Genomic DNA, 23382 nt, shown 5'->3' with positions numbered 1-23382 from the left:
CATTAGAAGGTCTTATGAGACATCTCTCTTACAACATATGGAACTTGCATGTGTGGATTTCACACATATTGTGGGAGAGATGTACTATAAGACCATCTCATAAAATAATTTTTCCTATGAAATATTGAGAGTGTGTGTTAGAGAGAGAGAGAAAGAGAGGGTTTGAGAGCTGACTTAATCAATAACGACAGCGATGGTGAAAAGAAAGTCCCAAAGAGTAGGCACTGCCTTGGTCATGGTCATTGAGTCATACGAGCTCTCTAGATTTTGGATGTAGAACAGACATCATAGTCTTTTCTCAAGCAGAGAAACTGCCAAAAGTTTTTTTTTTTTAATACCCCACTGCCAAAAGTTAGTGTGCAAGAAATCTAGGAAGTAAAATAATGCTAGTAAAGTAAAAATCATTGGTGATAACGATATAATTGCATGAAAATTGGGTCATACAACTAGATTTCGGATGTTGAACAGACATCATAGTCTTTCCTCAAGCAAAGAAACTACCAAAAGTTAGTGTGCAATAAGTCTGGGAAGTAAAATAATGCTAGTAAAAATCATTGGTGACAACGATATAATTGCATGAAAATTGGTGACAAGAAGGGAAATGCTGCTAGGAGCAAAACTCATCACCCATAGCGACAATAGAATCCGCTTATTGGAAAAATTCCTTTATTTAGGTCTTGAAATCTTTCTTTTTTTCCATTTTTAGTCATTTTTATTTTTATTGTTGCTTTTAATTTAAAAGTGAGAATAATATCCCGATTTGAGACGTCTCCTAGAGATAGTCGGATTTTATTTTGTAATTATCTGAATTTTGCCATTTTTGATCATTTTCCTATTTGGCCACCTAATTTTGTGCTTAACACAAATTAGGGTTTTAAGATGTTTTCTTGGTTACTATAGGAGCACTTTAGGGTTTTCTAAGCATCTCCTAGTAGCCTTAGGATTGCTTTTCTATTTAAACACTTTGTGGCCTCCAAGATAATTTAGTTTTCAATTAATAAAATTTTTAAAGTTTTCTCTAATGTTATTTTGGTGGATTCTAGTCTCTCTTCTTGTGGATTTTGAGGTTATTTTTCATAAGCAAATGTATTTTATTTCTTGTGATTTTCTAAATGCATCAATTTGTTCACAAGTGAGAATTAGATCAAGTTCTCGATCTATCTCCAATTGGAGGAGCCTCTGGCAATGGCATTAGTCAGATTCAGGTCCGTCCATGATGGATAGCTGAGTCTAATAAATAAGCAAACAGTTGTGTTATGGACAATTTGGTTGTGTAACTTAGAAATGTATAACTGTATAAGCATGATTCATGACTCTGGTTATAGTTTATTACCTATTTAATTAGGCTATTTTAATGTCAAACAAATAATTGAAAAAAAGAGACAAAAATCAGCAGCACAACATAAATTGATATAAAATTTATTTGTAAGTGGAATCTCTTACACGGGAAGGAGCAGCTTTGATTCTGATTCGATACTTATGTTTCCGAATTACTCAAAACCTTTTGCTCTTTATTTCGGCAATTCCTTTATCCAATTAACAAGCAATTCGGATTCCTGTAACTGTAACCAATATTTTTCCGAAAAAAACTCAGTGTACCAGTTTTTAGTTCTGAAAGTCTTTACAGGTCTAGCAAACCTAATCACATTTTGATTGACGTTGGTGAACAGCAATTACCTGGAAGTCCTCAATGCCGAGAAAACGCTCCTACTCATCCGGACAGGCTCATCCAGTGGGTCCACGACATCTACTCGGAACTGATGCTGAAATGGAAAGAGAGCTGCCGAAGGACCTAGAAAGAGTTAAGAAGTCTGAAACTGAAACTGAAACTGAAACTGAAAGTCCAAAACGAAAATTAAAATCTTCGAAGATCAGTACTGATGTTTCTAGGAGGGCTGCAAGCATGCAACCTGACTTGTACATGGCTGCAAAGCGTGGGGACACTGACTTCATCAAAAATCTTAAAGCCGAGGATATGGAAGGTCGTGTTTTGTCCCAAAAAACTCCCCAATTGAATACAGTCCTTCATATTGCTGCAAGCTTAGGTCACTCTCAGCTTGTGGAAGCAATGCTTGAAAACGACAGTGACTTTTGGGAGGAGAAAAACTGTGCTGGTGAATCTGCTTTCCATGTAGCTGCAAGTTGTGGGCATTTGTCCACGTTAAAAAAATTGGCCTCTGTCTCTGGTAGTGAATATCTGGATATTCAGAATAATGAAGGGAATACTCCCCTTCACCTGGCCTTGATAAACAAATACAAAGAAGTGGATTTGGTTTTGAAAACTAAGTACAGTGAGATCGCTGATTTCTTGGTTGAAACAATTCCAGGAGTGTCATATTGTCAAAATGAGGAGAACAAATCTCCTCTAGATATGGCAGCCGAAGCAGGGGATGCGGAAATGGTGAAGCTCATGATAGAAAAAGCAAATGAGTTTATTATGATTATGGAAAAACGTGGATTTCCGACGGATCAATTGGAGAAAGCTCTTTATCTAAAAAATGAAATTAAGGAAGTCAAATTAATTGCTCACGCTGCCATTACTGGAAAGAACATAGGTAAGTTTACTAGCTACTTCACTATATATTTCATTTTCCAGCCGTTTCCATGTTTTTCTCAACCATCCCAATTGATAAATTACTGGTTGTTACAAAACTTTTGGGCTATTAGAAAATGATGAATTTAATTATTTAATCTAACACCAATAAGTTTAGTAACACAATAAATTTTACAAAGTTTTTCACAATTGTTGAGATGGTAGTTTATGATTAGTGTATAATACAATGATATTATTGATGGTTGTTATGATCTTTGCGTTCCACATAGATTAAGTGTAAATTTAACTATGTGTTTCTAAACTCTTGGGCAACCTCCATTTATAAGCTAGTGAATTCTACCCATGAGTTCCTAACAATGGTTCTAATGAGAGTAAAGGTGCACCATAGTTTTAAAAACTGGTTTTTAAGGGGATTTTACCAGACTGAACTGGTGCCTAGTTCTTGGTTAAATCGGTCGGTCTAGTCTAGTTTTTAAAATAGTGCGTATTAAAAAGGGTTTTGTTATCTTATTTGAACCGCATGCTATGTTAATTTTCTTTTATCTTTATTGGACTTTGTTTTAATGATATCATACCCAATAAATGGTTTCTTATATAAATCTATTGTAGAAATTAATTATATATAAATAATTGGTCCACTACCTATAAATAATTAATTAATTACACACACTATGTTACATGTCATTAGAAAAAAGAAGTTATGAAATATAACTTATTAAGATTAGTATTATTAAAGTTTTCAAAAAGATTAGTATTATTAAAAATATGAACATATTACTTTTGTGAATTCTAAAATATTTAATTATTTCAAATAATTTAAGTGCACAGTTATTTTTTATATTCTTTATTTCATGTATTATTAATTTTTCTTTCTTTATTTGATGGTTTTTATTTCATTTTTTTGAAAGTAATTAAACATGAGGAAGAATTCCTATATATAGATAGTTTTTTTTTTTTTTAACCACCACGTAGTGGATTGCATAAAAAATCCTGCAAATTGCATAAAAATTCCTATTCTAAATCATTTTTTTTCCCATAATAAGTATTCTAAATAAAATTTTTCTTGGATAAATTTTATAAAAATAATCATATAAATTTATTTTATATCAATAATAAGTGTGTTGTCTAAAAATAAATAATTAATATACGAAAAAAAAATGCATACTCTATTAGCAAATGTCAATTAATTAATATATTAATATACAGTGGCGGCCCAAGGAATTTTGTTTAGGGGGGTCATTAAAAAAATTTAATAAAAAAAGAACTTAACTATATCAAGTTATCGACCCAAAAAAAAAAAATACATGAAGTTTTACAATTTTCTTTTACAAGTTTTCAAATTTTGAATTGTTATATGATAGTTTATTACGAGTATCTATTGCCAATGTAGGTAGGTATAAGCCTATGACCATTTTATTTTGTTAAGTTTATCTAACATTTTTATTTTTATGAAATTGTTATTATATATTTGTTATTGTTTTTATAAAAATATATTAAACAAAATGACTAAAATAAACTCATTGGTTTTGTATTAATTATTGATGTACACAACCACACTCATTCATATATAAAATTATGTACTATGTGTTTACTTAACCAATTAAATGCTTGGACAATTATTAACTTTACAAATTTTTTTCTTGAATTTTACTAACTTTATAATAAAAAGTTATTATAATATGATAACAATACACACACATGTATCAAACCATCTCTATTTCCTAATTATTAAATTATATAAATTTATATTATATTTATATTATACATACAAACATCCACACATCATAATTCACATAAATAACATTATAACAGAAAGAAATATATACAATCAATATTAGACACACTCGCACATATAATATAAATTTATAAAAAAGAGTAACAATTCGCAGATACTTACTTTTTACTAGAGTTGGAAATATTTTGTAATAAGAGTGTGCAAAAATATTTTTAAGAATAAATTAAAGTATTATACTAATAGAAAATATATATTTTATATATATAATTTTTTTTTTTTGGAAGTTAGGGGGTTCATTTGAACCCCTTGAATATAGTATAACGCCGCCCCTGTTAACATAGATGCAAAGTTTTGATGAGATGGAAAGTTAAATGAAAAGAATTCACATTTTCTTCTCAAGTAGATAGTTTAACAAAATATAGTTTTTTTCTCTTTTATTTTTTGTATAAATATGAAATTTGATAATTATGATAGTATATTATCTATTTACCAGTTAAAGAAAATATGAAATGATAAAGTTATTATAAAAGGTTTAAATATAGAACAAAAAGAATTTAAACTCAATTAAAAATATTTATTAGAATAAAAATAAACCTAGCGACACAACTTATTCTAATTAGATTTGATTATAAATTGCATCTAATTGGTATGGAATGTAATAAATAACATCTGATTGATATGAAATTTGGTATGAATATTAAGAACATAAAGAACATGTAATTTAATAGTATTTAGCACATGGTACCAACATTATCAATAAGTAATTCAAATGCATAATTTTATTCTCTTGCAAGTTTCGGTTATTAAATACTAAGTGTACCAAAATTCAGTTAGAATGATGAGTCTAATATACATATATATGACAAAGTTTAGCTACAAACATATTCAATATTTTTAATTGAAAGTGAATTTTGACAAATCCACCATTGCATTATATTGTCTTTTTATATTCTCTATACTTGCAAAATTTCTAGAAAATTAAAGACCAATAGCTATGTCATCAATAAATTGTTTAAACTACAAGTTTCTATAGTTTAAAATTATGCATAAAATATAATCTTATAGATCATATAGTAAATAATATTTGATTGGCATAAAATTTGACATGTATATTAAGGACATAAAGAACATGCAATTTAACGGTAAAATTTTTGAAATATGTTGTAATGTTAATGATATTGAATAAGGTTGTAGCCTGAGACTACAACCAATTTTGTAACTAAATTTTGTCCATATATATATATATATATATAATTTAACCAAATTTATGCGAACTAGGGTTGTCCACGGTTCAGGCAAGTCGGGTTTTTGCCCAACCCGCAATCAACTCGTACAAGATTGAGTGGGTTGTTTTTCAACCCGCAATCGACCCGCTACAGTAATGGATTCGTTTGTTCAGGTTTCCGGCAGGTGGTCTTTGGTTCGGGTGAACCTAATATTCACCAGAATCTACCAAAACGCAGCAAGATCTCGCCAGATCTGCTGAGATCTCGTCGGATCTGGTGAAATTTCTACCAAATCGTGATGAGAAATCACTAGTTCGGCCAGATCTGGTGTTTATTGTTCTAGAAATCGATGGATTTAAGTGAAAAAGTGGCCGGAATCTGGAAAAAATAGTCGGATTTTAATGGACTTCGGGCGGGTCGGGTTTCACCATTTTTAGAGGAAGAGATCCGAAACCCGACCCATCGGCGTCGGGTTTTTGGAGTCAAGACCCAAGTCCAACTACCAGAGCCATCAGATCGGGTGGTTCCGGGTCAGGTCCGGGCAAGTGGGGCGGGTTGGGCAGGTGGGCGGTTGATTTGGACAGCTCTAAACAGTTAAAAGACAAATTACATGTTGAGATCAAATTTTAAAACTCATTGAAATCAAATTTGATTTATTTAATTTTTATTAACTTTGTATACTCAACGAGAAATTAAGGGATGATGAGTTTATTTATTTATTTTATTTTTTATTTTCTGTTAAATCTGATCGCTTTATGGAGGAATCTAACAAAGTTGATTGGATCAGGATGTTTCTTATTTCTTATTATCATCAAGGTTTTTAATTATGGGTGAATGATAGTTCATTTTTGTGTACCAGATGTGTTGGATAGTGTTATGAGTGAAAATCCACATCGCATCAAAGACAGAGACAGCAAGGGGATGACACCTCTTTCCTATGCAGCATACATAGGATACCTTGAAGGGGTTCGCTACCTTTTAAACAAATTTGCAGATTACATATATGAAAGTGACCGGAATGGCTTCTTTCCAATTCACACAGCATCTCGTCGAGGACATATCAAGATAGTTCAAGAGTTTATCCAAAGATGTCCAGATTCGGTTGAGTTGCTCAACCATCAAGATCGAAACATTTTGCATGTAGCTGCTATGAGTGGGAAAGCCAAAGTGGTAGATTATATGCTCAAAATGCCTGAACTTGAAATGCTTATCAATGAAAAAGATAAAGATGGAAACACATCTTTACATTTGGCCTCCGAGGGTCGGCATCCTAAGGTCGTGAGCATTCTGACATGGGACAAAAGAGTTGACTTAAAGTTGTTGAATGAAGAAGGTAAGACAGCTCTTGACATTGCAGGAAAGTATAGTGGGAAGGTGCCCTCGTTTCGAGAGGTATGTCATCCTTGCAACTGTTATAATTTGTTTAGATTTATGACCTGTTTGGATTAAGGGGAGGGATGGGGAGCAAGAGTGAGTAGAGTAGAGTTGACTGTATATTAAGCTAATTTTTGTCCAACTTTACTCTATTCTCCCTCTCTCTCTCCCAATTCAAACGGATTATTAATGTCTTAAGATCTACTTTTAGAATAAATAAGGTAATTTAGGCCAACATATATTAGACTTACTTGTAGTAGGACTGTAGATGCAGGAGTATAAGTAAAGTCATTCCAGGATTAGTCTATCATTGGTCTAGAGTTAGGATCTATATATATCCTGATAGGCTTACAATAAAAATATAGCCAACCAGGCTATTTTACTATGCAAATAGGTTGTTAGGCCGAATTATATAAATTTTTGTTAGGGATGGTCACAAGTTAGTTAGGTCGAGTTTGATATGGATTCGCTATCTGACCTTAACTAATTAGGTTACATAAGTACCTCTGACTATGAACTGTAATAGAGGTTGAAACCATCCTCAAGTGGATATCAAGTGAGCAGATTGTTAGAACATCATTTCCCTCTCCCTTGCGTGTGTGCTTATTTTTCCAAAAAAAAAAAAGTAGGCAGATTCATCCCAATCGTGTCATTAGTTTGGGCCACTAGTTTTGGGACAAAACTTAAAATGAATTGATAGCCCAAATTAATGGGCTTGCTATTGTATTAATGGTCTTGCAACTGCTTTTTATGTTTTGTGCCTTGGTCATTTCAACCAAAAATAAATAAATTTCAAGCTAGAACTAGCATTGGCTAAAGTTTTTTTTTTTTTTTGAGAGAGAGTTACAATTTATGGCATTTGCTTCTGATGATATCTCTTTATTATTAGACAAAGACACCAATTAGTTTTTGGTATATGTAAGGATTGAACCCCAAATCTCTTATACAATCATCAGAGACTTTATCAGTTGACATTGGCTAAAGTTAAATTAAATACTGAGAAAAGAAACGTCATGTCCTAAAAATTAAAAATAAATACTAAATGTCATTCAAATCCTACCGACTGTTTCTAAAAAAAGAAAAGAAAATCATGGAAAAGCAATTGCATATATTCGGATGGTAGATGTAAACCTAGTACTGAAATAGCATTAAGTTGATTCCTTGGCATTTTTTTTTCTTTTTGGAAAAAAGAAAAAAGAAGGATCAATTTAGAAAACAGATTAATGTCGAGGAAGCACAAAATTTGGAATTTTTATTTCTCTGATTTTACTCATTTGAGTGCTTGAAATTTTCAAAAATAAAAAAATAACACAAAAAGGAATCTGTATGTGTGTGAGAGAGGGAGAGAGAGAGAGATTGTTGATGTAATTTTGGGATTTCATTTTTGTTTTGTTGTGATTTTGGATTGAAAAAGAGAGAGATTGATTGAAAGAGAAATAAGTTTCTGTGAGAACAAATGAAGATGAGGAAAGGGCCTTTTGTGAAGGGTGCATAGAGAACAAATGGAATTAATTAATTAAAAGAAAGAGAAGAAAGAGCTCTTGCTACTGGACTAGCTCTAGAAAATAGAATTTGACTTTTTGATTTCTGCTCTAGAAAATAGAATTTGAAAAATACATTCTAGATAAATGACTTTTACAAATTCTGAAATTTCTAACAAAACACCATTTTTTTTTTTTTTGGCCTTTGTAAATGATTTTATGCATACTCAATAGAGGTTCCAAACATTGCCTTAGTGGAGTGAGAAATTTCCTTACCCGACATGTGACTCAAAACTTGATATTTAAAAAGAAAAAATTTAGTTACAAACTTAATTGTAATTTAAGATTATAATTCTCACTAAAAAACAATAATATTATTGTATATTTTGAAAATATAACTATTAAATTATATGTTCTTATGTTTCTTACAAACATTCAAATTTCGTGCCAATTGAATGTTATTTACTATTCGATCTATAAAATTATTTTTTATGCACAATTTTAAATTAGAAACGCTTGAAATTTAAACATTTGATTGATAACATTGTTATTGATATTTAATCTTCTGAAAAATTTGCAAACACAGAGGATATAATAAAAAAATGTAATTCAATGTTATATTTGTCAAAATTTACATCCGATAAAAAATAAAAATATTAAATGGACATTTTTGCTTAAGGTTACAAGTTTGTTGTCAAACTTTTTCCTCTTAAAAATATTAGAAATTGTTTGTGGCCTTTCCATTCGGGTGGGGCCTCTCTCTCTCTCTCTCAACATATATAAATTCTAATATTGTATTAAAAGCTCAACTTCAATTCTGCAAAAACTATATATCTAATAGGGGGAGATCATGTTATGTTTGACCAATATGGTCATGACAAAATGTTTGTCATTTATGGTGCAGCGATTGACGTGGTTAGCCTTGAGATACGCCGGCGTCTCACATGCTCCTAGTACAAGCACTACCAAGGACAATTTGCCAAGTTCAAAGCCAAGGGAAGCACCCAACATGGACAATTACAAGGATAGGGTCAACACTCTATTGTTGGTTGCAACACTTGTGGCCACTGTAACCTTTGCTGCAGGTTTCACTGTGCCAGGCGGCAACGATGACTCTGATCCACACAAAGGCATGGCAAAATTCCTAAGACACCACTTGTTCCAAGTATTCATTATCAGCAACACCATAGCTATGTATAGTTCTGTTACTGTTGTTGTTGCACTCATCTGGGCACAATTAGGTGATCTTAACTTGGTTATTGCTTCCCTTAAGTTTGCCGTGCCAGTATTGGGACTAGCTCTTATTATGGTCTCCTCAGCATTCATGACTGGTAGTTATTTAATGGTGAGAGGCCTCCACTGGCTTGCTTCTATCGTTTTGATCATTGGATCATTCTTCCTCCTTATCCTCACGTTACTATTTTTTCCACTATGTTTGCCAAGTTCCTCACCACATCCTATTTTTCGCTACATTGTCTACTACCCGTTTTGCCTTTTGGTAATGGTTACTAGGAGTAACACAAATGATGGGGAAGAAAAATAATCTCCTTTATTTTATGCATGTTGTATTGTATATTGCGTGCTATATATTGCTGAACTCTGGTCAATTAATTGGGTGTGTATAGTTACTAGTGTTTTATAAAGGACTCCCACTGTACTATTAATAACTATGTATTGATTCTTATGAAAGCTTATATTCTATTAATATCTGACGAGTGAAATTTTCTTGTTCGGACTGTTTTTGAATTTAGAAGTTGGTTTGTATCAAAGTCACTATTAATTCTTATATTTCTTTCAGTTGCTATTAATTTCTCATTCTTAATGCAATAAGGATCGTTATTGCAATGGGACAGTATTATGATCCATATGGGCCATATTTAAATATATCATCAATTCATCATATAACTTTCTCCAAAAAAAACAAAAAAAACCATCGTATAAATCCTCGAGTCTCTCCAAAATTCAACCTATAATTTGTGTAGCCTCAGCAAAACAAAATCTTCAAACAGTTGCGAATAAAAGGATTTTGCATGTGGACTTATTGAATTGAAACATTAGGTAGAATTAAAAATTGCATGAGAGAATAAAATATAAATATTCGAAACATTAGAAAAACAGACAAATTAAGCCGCAAGTGCAAGAGACTTGAATCAAACACACATAAAAGTGCAAAAATGAACTCAAACATAAAAACGGCTTAGACAATGAGAACCAAAAAACTAATTTGATTTTTCATTTTCATAGAGGGAGAATAATTTCGGGTGTTCATCAATGAAAATTTAGATAAGAGAAATTGCCTCAAACTATTATTTTACTTGGTTGTCAATTTAAGTTTTTTGTTGTTGTTGTTGTAGAAGAAAAGCTTAGTCATCGCCAAAGAAATAATTGACATTGCTTGTCAAAAGAGTAATATTATATTTCTTGCTCACTCATTGTCTGATCTATTTAGGGGCAAAGGAGGCCATGCCCTCCCAAAGATTTTCAAATATCTCCTATATATTTTGTATTTCAGATCTTAATGGTGAAATTACTCAAGGATTAGAGTTCCATCACCATAGCCCCCCAAAGTTGAAAATATTTCTGACGAGTCTTAGACCTTCATCTATAATGACCCACTAGCATGTAATGAAAGAGGAAGAAGCCAAAGCCATCTGTTCAGTTCTTAGTTAGATTCTGATCCTGGTTCAAAAAATGAGCACAACGGCTACTTAACGGTAATATGTCAAATGATGCTATTTTTTCATTTAAAGACAAACGGCGTCGTTTGGTTAAGTAGCACGACGTCGTCTGTTTTAGATGAGTTTTATGTTTTCTGCTGAGACCAACACGACGTCGTTCCGAGCTTCCTTCCTAAACTCTGTTTTCTGGTTATCAAGACTACCAAACCTACATGGTTGTGCTGCTGACGTATTGAACCACTCCAAATAACTTCAAACTGATCTAGATAGATTTTGTAACAAACTTGATATTTATATAATCTGTTAGGAAAGTTAGTTACAGAATGTTATTGGGATTAGACCCACGTGATCAATTGTAGAACTCTATAAAAAGAGTCTTAATGTACATTTTATCATTATGCTTGGAATGCAAATAATTTTAGAGAATTCTATTCAATACAGTTCTCTAAGTTTTCATATCTCTCTCTCTCTCTCTCTCTCTCTCTCTCTCTATGTTAAGATTTAAGCTTTTCTTCCAAGCTTTCATTTTTCTTTCATGGTATTAGAGCCAATTTCCATGGCTTCCACAAATTACTTTCCAAGGAGGCATCAACTTGTCACCATTCTTGAAGCTTATTCACTATTTGATCATATCGATGGCACTGGGCCTCAACCATGTCAATTTCTCCTTGACAATCAAGGACTTTCTACTATGTGGTAGTTGGAATCACAAACTCTCGAGAGGTTTGGAATACTTGAGAACAAAGATTCTCCTCGACCTTAAGAGCCAACATTCTCAATCTGCAGTTGGAATTGGAAAGCATGAAGAAAGGAATTGACACTGTGAATGTGTTCCTGCAAAAGATCAAGATTGCAAGAGACAAGCTTCTTGCAGTAGGAGTTGTAGTTGATAATGAAGAGCTTCACTGCATTATTCTTCGAGGCTTGCCTAAGGAGTTTGAAAACTTTTACTCAACTATACGTACAACAAGTGATCCAATCCCTTATGAACAACTCTCCATTATGTTGCAAAGTGAAGAACTAGCAATGTGAAGAACTAGCAATGGTTGAGAATTTTGAGACTATTCCTCAATCTTTAGCTATCTTTGCTACTAATTCAAGGCCAAATGGAAGTAATACTCAGAATCAAGGTTCTAGAAGAGGAAAGGGTCGAAATGGCTCCAACAAAGGAAGAGGTGGTGGCAGATAACAATAACAGTGGTGGTTCTTCTCATCAAAATTACTCTCCACATCAAAATCAAACTAACTCACAGTTTGAAAATCAGTCCTTAAGAATTGATTCTAATCGTCCTATGCTAGATTTGTAGGAAAACTGGTCACCTTCCACTGGATTGCTATCACAGGATAGATTTTGCTTATCAAGGCAAAAATCCTCTAACTAAACTTGCAGCTATGGCAACTGCATCTAATGCTGCTATCACCAGCAACCAAGATCCATGGTTAGCTGATTCAGGTACTTTAGACTATCTCACAGCTAACTTGAACAATCTTTCCACTCCATCTTAGTATAAGGGTGCTGAACAAGTCATTGTGGGGAATAGTTAAGCACTTCCAATCAACAATATAGGTAACTCCTCTATCCACACCAAATACCACAAGTTTATTCTTGGAAATGTCTTATATGCCCCTAGGATTGCTATGAATTTGTTCTCTGTGCACAAATTTTTCTTACAAAACAATTGTTCTTGTCACTTTGATGCTAATGAGCTCAAAATTCAAGATATTCTTACGAGGAGACTCCTCTACAGGGGCTTGAGTGAGAATGGTGTCTATCCTTTCTACTCAAAGCTTCAATCCAAGCTTCCTTTATTCACTTATCCTCCAATCGCTTCTACATAATTTGGCTCTTAGTCCATCTCTGCATAGTATGCTTCACATTTATCTTTCAACATTAATAGGTCAAATAAATGGTTGCTATGTCACCATAGACTAGGTTATCCTAGTGATAATAGTTTACGTTCTACAATCTCAGTTCTTGAACATTCTAATGTATTCAAGTATACTTCTTCTGTTACTTCACATTGTAAGCACTGCCTTAGTGGCAAGATGCATCAACTTCCCTTCGTAAAATCAAATTTTCAATCTAAATCACCTCTTGAACTCATTCATTGTGATGTGTGGGGTCCTGCTCCTGTTATTTCTATTAATGACTTCAAATAATATCTTGTCTTTGTTGATGACTATGCTAGATTTGTATGGGTTTATTTACTTAAGCTCAAGTCAGATGTCTTTAATATCTTCAAAATTTTTAAAGCCATAGTAGAAAATCAACTCAATCTAAAAATCAAGACATTTAGGTCATATGGTGGTGGGAAGTTTTCTTCTAAAGCCTTTGCTGAGTTTTGTTCCTCACAAGCCATCATTTGTCAATTTTCTTGCCCACACATACCTTAGCAAAATGGTGTTGCTGAGAGAGAACACAGGCATATCATTGAGTGCTCACTTACAATGTTATCTCTCTCCAAACTTCCCCTCTCTTACTGGTCTTATGCAGTTGCAACTGCAACTCACATTATTAATAGACTTCCCACACCTAATTTGCATAATAAGTCAACTAATTTGCACCAGGTCCTCTATTACTTTCAGCCTTTTCTGACTCAGATTGGGCTTGTGATCCATATGATAGTTGATCCACAACAAGCTATTTAGTTTATTTAAGGTATAGTCCTATTACCTAAAGTGCCAAAAAGCAGCTGATTGTCTCTTGATCTTCCACATAATCTGAATATCGAGCTCTTGCCTCCAATGTTGCAAAACTCTGTTGGCTTCGTCAATTGTTGAAAGGTATTTGGGCATTTTTCTTTCCAATCCACCCAAACTTTGGTGTGATAATGTTTCTGCATTAGCAATTGCTTCCAAACCTATTTTCACGCCAGAACGAAGCACATTGAAGTCGATTACCATTTCATTCAAGATCAAGTTCTTCGTAGGGATCTTCAAGTTAAATACATTGCCAAAATCATGCTGCCTATCTCCCCCATGATTTTGAGGGGGGATGAAAGAGAAAAAAGCCAAAGCAATCTGTCCAGTTCTTAGTCAGATTCTGATCCTAGTTCAAAAAATGAGCACAACGGCTACTTAACGATAACATATCAAACAGTGCCATTTTCATTTAAAGACAAATGACATCGTTTGGTTAAGTAGCATGATGTCGTTCTGTTTTAGACGAGTTTTATGCTTTTTGCTAAGACCAACACGACGCCGTTCCAAGCTTCCTTCCTCAACTCTGCTTTCTAGTTATCAAGACTACCAAACCTACATGGTTGTGCTGTTGACGTGTTGAATCAATCCAGATAACTTCAAACTAATCCAGATAGATTTTGTAACAAACTTGATATTTATGTAATTTGTTAGGAAAGTTAGTTACAGATTGTTATTGGGATTAGACCCACATGATCAAATGTAGAACTCTACAAAAAGAGTCTTAATGTACATTTTATCATTATGCTTGGAATGCAAATAATTCTAGAGAATTCTATTCAATAGAGTTCTCAGAGTTTTCATCTCTCTCTCTGTTGAGATTTGAGCTTTTATTCCAAGCTTTCATTTTTTACTTTAAAAAAAAAATTGTAGATCATGTACTTAGCTATTGCATTTTAATATTTTAGGTTGTATTTTTTATTTTAACTTAAACCATAATAATTTCATATAATTGTTTGTTAGCACTTTTTAAAAATATATTCCATAATACAGTTTCAATCCAAACGGACCAAAAAGTGGTTTAGATCATAGGCATTTATTTATACAATAAAATAATTAGAGTGGGTCTATGATTGGTTTTTTCTATATATATTTCATTTAATGTTGGAATCTTCATTTTTTTCAATAATTGATTAGTTTGGCACAAAAATTTAAATCTTAAATTAGACATGTGGAGCAAAATTAGACCTCAATTGAAATCTAATTTAGAGTTTAATTAGATTTTCTCTTAACTTTGGATATATATATATATATATATGATTCACATTTTTATCTTAATTCCTAGATTTTCAATCAATTAAAAAATATATAAAAAAATAAACACAAGATTAAAAAAAATTGAGGAAAAAAAAAAGGAGATTAGCTTGGTTTGGTTTTCTTATGACTCCATTATTAAGATGGTAAAGAAGTCATATTTTTCTTTTAAACTTCAATGGTGTAGCGCCATTAGGGCCATGGTCCTCCCAAATTTTTTAAAAATCTTTTGCATACATTATTACATTAATTAAAAAGAATATTATACATATGAAGTGGCAAAATAGCTAGTTTTCAAAAATAACAACCAGTAAAGCGAAAGAGAAATACCAATATGGAGCTTGGCTTTGCACTGAACCAGTAAAGCAAACAAATTTCAACCTGGAAAAGCCTTATGAAAAGCCGAAAACCAACTCTCAGGCCAAGGATGGTCTTCAGAGGGGAGTAAAAGCAACTTACCAGGCTGCACCTCACGTGGCCCAACCTACCCCCTCGAGCATTGTGTCTGTGGAGAGAAAAGGAGTGTTGTCAGAACACAATATATCACATCCATCAAAAACAAAGTAGTTTGAGAAGCAAAATTTTCAAAAGCTTGACATAGCCACCATTGAAAGCAACCCCTCAACCATCAGTTTGAAAATTCAAATGTTGGAAGTAGATGATCAACAAGAAACTTTAACATTAGATCATACTCCTAGGGAAACGAAGAAAGTGTCAGAAGATTTGGTTAAAGTAGAGAACCATCAGATATCATCCATTACACATGGGCCGGCAAATGAGACAATTAATGATGGGCCAATAGCGATGATCTATGACTGCGAAATGGGCTGGGCCCCTGAAGCCCCTGGGCCCAACAATCCTATTGGAAGCGTATAAAAAGAGACAAAACCACTAATGGGCCAACTATAAAGTGCGAGGGGGTTGAAAGAGATCACCCACATGGAAGAAAATGCGGGGGGGAGGGGTGGGGGGTTTTGAAAGAGATGCCAACCAAATGGAAGCTTTCTGAAATGCTCTTGACAACTGTGGGCTCAGGGATTTAGGGTTTGTTGAGCAGCGATTTACTTGGTGCAACAGGAGAATTGGTGATCAACGTACTCTAATTAGATTAGACCGCATGGTGGCAAATGATAGATGGATTGGGTTTTTCCAGCAAGCCAAAGTCCATCACAGGTCTATGTCTTCGTTTGATCACTGTCTCTTAACTTTGTACCCTATCCCAGTTTAGCGAAGGCGCTGGGGTAAAGTCCTATTCAGATTTGAGTCAATGTGGGCTAGGGATGAGAGATGCCATGATGTGGTGGAGTTGGCCTGGTCACATGTAAATCCTTCTGGAGGAAGTAGTTCAACCCAGGAGAGGATCAATAATTGCCAACATCAATTACAGTGGTGGAGCAAAAATGTCTTTGGCAATCTCAATTAGCAGATTAAAGAGAAGCAATCACATTTACAATGCCTTGAGAATTGCAATTCCCTCCACAAAGATGCCGTTAACATCCAAACCCTTCGGAGGGAAATCAATGAGCTTTTTGAGTGTGAGTCCACAATGTGGAAACAGAGAGGACAGTGTGGAATGCAAATCTGAGTTGGATAGGTATTTGTTGGAATCTTTTAAGGGCCCTAATGTGGAAGATTTTGACATTTTGATGTGGTGGAAAATGAATTATTCTAGATATCGAGTCCTTTCCCAAATTGCCCATGATGTGTTGGCTATTCCTGTTTTTACAATTGCATCCGAGTCTGGTTTTAGTACTGGGGGGGGGGGGGGGCATGTTTTGGATTCGTTCCATAGTTCACTATCTCTTAATACAATTGAAGCCCTTATTTGTACCTAGAATTGGTTAAAGGATGCAAAGAGAAAAAGGCCAATAAAGTTTTGGGAGTGGAGGATATGGATGATTTTGAGATTGACATTGGTAAGAATATATATGTGTTCATTTTGTTTGTTGTATGCATCAATTGTTTATTTATTTGCTAGATGCTTAAGAATCATTTTGTTTTGAATGGGATTGTAGAAATTGCATCGGTTTGCCCAATAAACGTTTTATTGTTATTAACACGTGTTTATTTTGTTTTGTTTAGTATTTTGTAGGAGTTCTAGAATGATGCATAGTGCACAGACTTACTGGACAAAGGACTTATGGAAATTAGAATTCTTTTGCCTATATGCTAATTATATTTGTACATGTTATTGATAGTGGACTTTTCACTAATGGTAGTTATTTAGTTACTCATGGGTGGGATTATCATTGGGGATACAAGCAATTAGCATTTTTTTTGTTTAAATGCTAATTTAATTTGTATATTTTTATTTTGGCATTTGTGGACATTGACAAATGGTTTTGTAATATGTTATTAAATGGATACATTAATGCTTATTGTTATTGACACTGACACATACAGTGACACTAATGATATTATATTCTGCATGATAGTGTTTTGGGAGTTAAACTCTTATTGAGGCAATTTCAAAACATTTTTACATGGTTAATGAAATGAAAAAATTTGGACAGTTTGTCATGTGTGAAACTGTGAATAGGTTGGACAAGTTTATGATGAAATTTTGACAAATTGTTTATGTGTGAATGAAATAATGAAATTTGGATAGTTTGTATATGTGTGAACAGATTTGAACAGTTTGAATAGATTGAACAGATTTTTGAATAGATTTTATGTGTGAACAAGTTGAATAGATTTTTTTTTTTTTTTTTTTTATGAAGTTTCTGTGAAATTTGAATAGATTTTGTTACTTCTTTTTTAACAGATTGAATAGATTTTGTGTGAACAGGTTGACTAGATTTTTTTTACGAAGTTTCTGTGAAATTTGAGCAGATTGTTTTTTAAACATATTGAACAGATTTTGTGTGAACAGGTTGAATAGATTTTTTTATGAAGTTTCTATGAAATTTGAATGGATTTTATTGCTGGTTTTTTGAACAGATTTTGTGTGAACAAGTTAAACATATTTTTTTATGAAATTTCTGTGAAATTTGAATAGATTTTGTTGCTTTTTTTTTTAATAGATTGGACAGATTTTATGTGTAAACAGGTTGAACATATTTTTTTTTATAAATAAATAAAAAAAAATTAAAAAAAAAATTTAATGTTTCAAACCGACCAAACTGATTAAACAGCACCGCTATAGGTCGGAAAACTGAACCTAAGCAGTATGCATCGGTTTTAATTATGAAAAAATCAATCCCTATCAGTTCGATAACAAATTTGAGAAAAAATCGAGACAACTGAACCGCGCACAACCCTAAGCCAAAGCCTAATTGGGGCAACTACAGCTCCATAAAAAAGAAAAGAAAAAAAAAAAGGCAGTGGACCAGTTTTAAAGCTTTTGGTCACGTTTTGAGTCTTTTGACAGACAGGTCTAGCAAACCCAATGGCTAGAATGAGAAAAGGTGAAGACTCTCACATTAATTGATTAATGTTAGTGAGGGGAATAATGCTGTAACACCCACCTCACTTAAATTGAATTTAATTGCTTAGAGTGGAATTGATGAATTATTTAATTTATTTTAAAGGTGATATTATTTTATTTTAAGGTCACTAAAAAGAAAATAAATAAAAGAAGATGTAACGTGAGAGTTATTTTTGTGGATTATTCATAGCCTGCGTTTGGATAGCACTCAAAGTCACTGTGCGTTTCCAATTTCACGTTTCGGAGCTTTTTTTTTTTTTTTTTTTCAACGCATGAACAGTAAAATCACTGTGCAGGAGACAATTAATACTGTTCACGCACTGTAGCGCACTGTTTATGTATTAAAAAATATTAAAAGTGGGTCCCACAATACTATTTACACATTTAAAAATTATTTTGCTACAGTGTTTTCAGCAACAATCAGTTTTCAGCAACTTTCAACAACAATAAGTGCTATCCAAACGGACCCATAGTTAACTTTTAGTCTCCTTATCGATTAAGGAAAAGATAAGAGATTAAAACCTTATTGGATTAGGAGGTTAAGTGTTATTGGAATTCTTAGAGTCCAAGCCCATCTAAACAACCTTAATAAGTTTAACTGGGCTTTAATTTTCAGCCCAAGTGAAATCTGTTTAACGTATAAGTAAGTTAGGGTTTCCTGTTGAAAAAGACGAAATTAGTGTTTAGTGTATAAAAGATTAAGAGTAGAGAATTAGGGTTTCTCAAAATTGAAGGGATAGAAGACTGTGGAACTGCTAGGGGCAGTCAGCAAATTCGTTATATTGAGGTAAACATCAATATATGCACGCCTTAATTAGTGATAACATATTGGACTAAGGGACCTTCGTCTCTAGGCTGCTTAAAAATATTGGAATTATACTAACAGTTGCAAAAGAATAGAAGTTATCATGGAAGTGTTATGTTAGACACGCATTATTTTATTTTATTTTGAAACAGATCCTCATATATGTACGTGGAGTAGCATCACATCCTACATAGGTTAAGCACTAGTAGATGTTTTATTGCTAGGATTTACGCAGATTGGTAGTGGTGCTAGCTTCATAACTTTTGTAATCTATACAAATGTTTCAAGTTTCTAAATTATTATCAATGCATGATACAGGTTACTAAGTCCTTCGGGTAGAAATCACTTTGTAAACTTATAGTATCCTTTATATGTCTTACGGGTAGGAATCTTATTGGATGCCATATATATATATATATATATATGTAATTTGGGATAATATGATCTATAAGCATAAATTATTTGGAAACCAACTCATGCTGGGAGAATTAAATAATATAGAGATCTACATATTCGGCTCATTAGAATTGTTTACTAGGTTTTAACTGTGGAGTACTTGATAAAGCAATTGAGTACTAGATCAGCTATAGTTTCAGAATAAGTAGTGAGATACATATTTGAAGAGTGAAATTTATATTTTGTTGCTGCCTTAGTGTATCCATTCTTATTGAGTCGTCTTGTCCTTACTTAGGTTATAGTTTTCATTGATTCAGACAGTTGAAGTGAAGCTTGGTTTAGCAACCAGAGGTAAGTGGACTTCAAAACATGACGTCTCTCAGGATGTATATATTTATATATATTTTTGGTAAAAATATATTTATATATAGAAATTTCAAAAGTGAAGTTTTCAAAAACTTATACCATTGTCAATGTTTTATACACATGAATTTTATTATTTCTCATATATTGCTTTGAAACTGTATAAGTTAAGAATGACTGAAAACTATAGTTTGAAGAAAGTATTTGTTATATGATATCTGATTGGCATTGTCAATATTATAATAAAGAAAGAATGTTTTCAAACAGTCAACTAGACAGTTTGCCACCTTTGCCAACATAGGGTTAAGTTTTGGTCTTCGGCCGATGTAGTATTATTGTGGTTTGGTGCAGTGTTATCGTTGCTCTTCGGAGCTAGTGTTGCATCTTTGAGGTTAGTGTTATTGTCCCAATGGGAATCACCCACCGAGTGTTTAGCAGTTTATGTCTTTGTCTGGCTAATAACTAATGTTTTCCATATCGAACTACCGTTTTATTGTTACTGATCTTATAAGTGAAAGATTGTTTATTGTCATAATATATTGTTTCTTCCTATTTAGTGCATATTGGCATATTAAAGTGGTTATTATTTTATTTATTGATTTCAATGTTATAGTTAAATGTTTTATTTTTAACAGTTTTATAGTATATATTATATTACTGTTAAATCTATATGCAAGTGTTTTGTAAAGATTATATTTTGTCATAGATACTATTATTTTGTTTGAGAGACATCCTCATGCAATGTAGTCTCTTATTGAGCTTCCAGCTCACCCCCATTTTTTCCACCCTTTCAGATTAGAGCAGTGGAAGGTCTTTTGGTGGTAGAGCAGTGGAGCTATAGATTGGAGACTTCTTTGGGAGTTATGTTAGTTGATGGACTATTTTAGTATATTTTCTTAGGATAGTAAGTTGTGGCATTTGGGAAACTATATTAATGAGATTGTATTTGGAGACTTTATTTTTAAGGTTTTTGCTTTTATGGATTTCATAGGAAAGATTTTGATTATTTGAAGTTTATTTGTGGATATTTAATTTCGCTCTGTTCCATTATATTAGTGTTGATTTTTAAATAAGACAGGTTATGCATCTAAATCCTTGGTATGGATTTGGGGTGTTACAAATGCTCATTGCATCGGGAGCTGTTTTTGATATTATAATAAATTACTAGTTGTCCCAAAAACTTACGTGTTGAACATAGTAAATTTAATTACTTAATTATAATTTTAATAACATTTTCTACAACTTTTTTTTCTTTGTACACTAATAAACAAACCCTCAAAATCTCATTTGATAATCTTGAATTATGGCCCCGATTTGAGCTAAGTTTAACGAATTTTATCATGTTGATTTAAGATACTTTAATATCGGTGGTCATAATTAATCCAGGATTACGATCCAAAAAGCAAAACTTATTTGCTTAGGTTTACATCTTGGGGTCTTTTTAGAGTGTTCAACATCTAGAGTTTACATATTTGTTTCAAAAAGGAAAAAGAAAAAAATTGACTTTCAATATTTGAACCTTAGTTCTAGAGGTTCCTAGTTAATATCCACTAAAATAAATGATTATATTACTTAGGAGTGGATAATTAATATATTTATAATTAAGACTAGATTTATTAAAAATTATATATAATATCATCATGGTTTGACCTTGATTGAACCTGGTCTAACTTTAAAAATTCTAAACTTTTTTATTTTTCAATTTTTTGAATGGTCTAGATTTCAAACCCATAAAAATTACTATATCTGTGAAATAAAACACAACCAAATAATTAAAAAATTATTTGTTTTTATCTCAAAACCTCCTACTACTATCAAGTATAAACATATAAGATGCATGATAATAATTCAACAACTCAAACTATTACCACCAAATATATTATATAACTAAAGTTTTGATGAAAGATAAAATATTATTAGAAAACCAGAAAGCAAAAGAAAAGGATTAGCAAGACTACCTAACAAAAGGAAGAGCAAGTCTACCTAACCGATTGAGCTTTCTCACTGATTATATTTACAAGACTGAGCTTTCTCATTGATTATATTTACAGAAGAAGTGACCATGCCCATAATCAAAAGAACATAGAAAAGAAAGCAAAAATACTATTTTGATCCTTCATTTTGGGGTTAGACAAAACTTAGGTACAATACTTTATGTATTGTTATTTAGGTTCCTCACTTAATATTAAGTCATGTGGCTACTTAATTAAAAAATACACTTCACATGGCATAATTTTAAGAGGAAAATTTAAGGAACACCACCTAAGTACTGTATTTAAGTCTTGCCCTTTGGTCTGTATGGTAGTAGTCAATTTTGTCACTATTATTTTTAATTAACAATTTGGTCCATGTCGTTAGCGAGTTAAGTCAATTTGGTTCTTATTTCTTTCTTTTTTTCTTTTTTTTTTTGGTGGAAACGGAAGGTTTTATTTATATAATATAAAAGTTTATACAACACCAACAGCAGATCGATCCTTGGGCACATAGTCTATTAACCTCAAGGCCAGCCAAATCCCTTACATAAAACAAATATACAAAACTGCGACAGCTACTATACACAGACAAAAGGTTCCGTTTGTGATTGCAGGGGCCTCATGGATCAAGACTGGGTGGTGCAGGTGCAGCACATTTATCGTGAAGCCAATGATTGTCACCAAAATGTCTAAATTCACAATAACAAAAAATATAAGTACCAAAATGCTATTTTTATCTAAAAAGAACTTACTCAAGTCCATCGGGTCAAGGAATGAGCTGCCTTCTTTGCATCCCAATGGTCTTTTTTTAATGGTTTTTAATAGCTGTACAAGACTAAAAAACAGAAATTTGCTAGTGCTTTAGCATTATCTATGTATTCTTATTCAACCACTAGTCGTTGTATTTTACGGTTCCTCCAAATAAGTAACTTGCTATGAAAGGAGTGTAACTAACAGCACACTGCGAAGAGAGAGTGAGAAAGAAAGAGAAAGGGGGAGATACCATACCAGTGGTTGCCGACTTGGACTGAAACCGAGCAGATGACATTGCTGAATAATAGAAAGCATAGCACCAGGAAGAAGAATAAAAGCTTGCCTACCAGTGTAGCAAGACTAACAGTTCATGATACAGCCCACTTGAGTGGAGACAAAACTGTAGTCTTGCCCCCATCGCACTGTACAAGACTTAAAAACAGATATTTGTTAGTGTTTTAGTGTTATCTATGCATTCTTATTCAACCACTAGTCGTTGTATTTTACAGTTCCTCCAAATAAGTAACTTGCTATGAAAGGAGTGTAACTAACAGCACACTGCGAAGAGAGAGTGAGAAAGAAAGAGACAGGGGGAGATACCATACACATGCCTTGCGATGGGGGCAACATAAAAATGCATGCGCTACTATATATTCCACAAAC

The 23382-nt window shown here is 32.8% G+C and overlaps 1 protein-coding gene across 1 annotated transcript; it reads left to right on the top strand.

Moving 5' to 3' along the window:
• The first annotated feature begins 1627 nt into the window (after positions 1-1627).
• On the top strand, positions 1628-10077 carry LOC112027361 (protein ACCELERATED CELL DEATH 6). The gene is made up of 3 exons (XM_024060043.2): positions 1628-2555; positions 6375-6907; positions 9275-10077. Exons 1-3 carry the CDS (start codon positions 1691-1693, stop codon positions 9911-9913), a joined length of 2037 nt encoding a protein of 678 aa, XP_023915811.2. The 5' UTR covers positions 1628-1690; the 3' UTR covers positions 9914-10077.
• Positions 10078-23382: the final 13305 nt, after the last annotated feature.

This window comes from Quercus suber, unplaced genomic scaffold (assembly GCF_002906115.3).
Source record: "Quercus suber isolate HL8 unplaced genomic scaffold, Cork oak 2.0 scaffold_1237, whole genome shotgun sequence".
In the NCBI taxonomy this organism is placed as follows: Eukaryota; Viridiplantae; Streptophyta; class Magnoliopsida; order Fagales; family Fagaceae; genus Quercus; species Quercus suber.
Note: the sequence above shows the minus strand (reverse complement) of the source record. Positions and strands in the feature narration are given on the sequence as shown.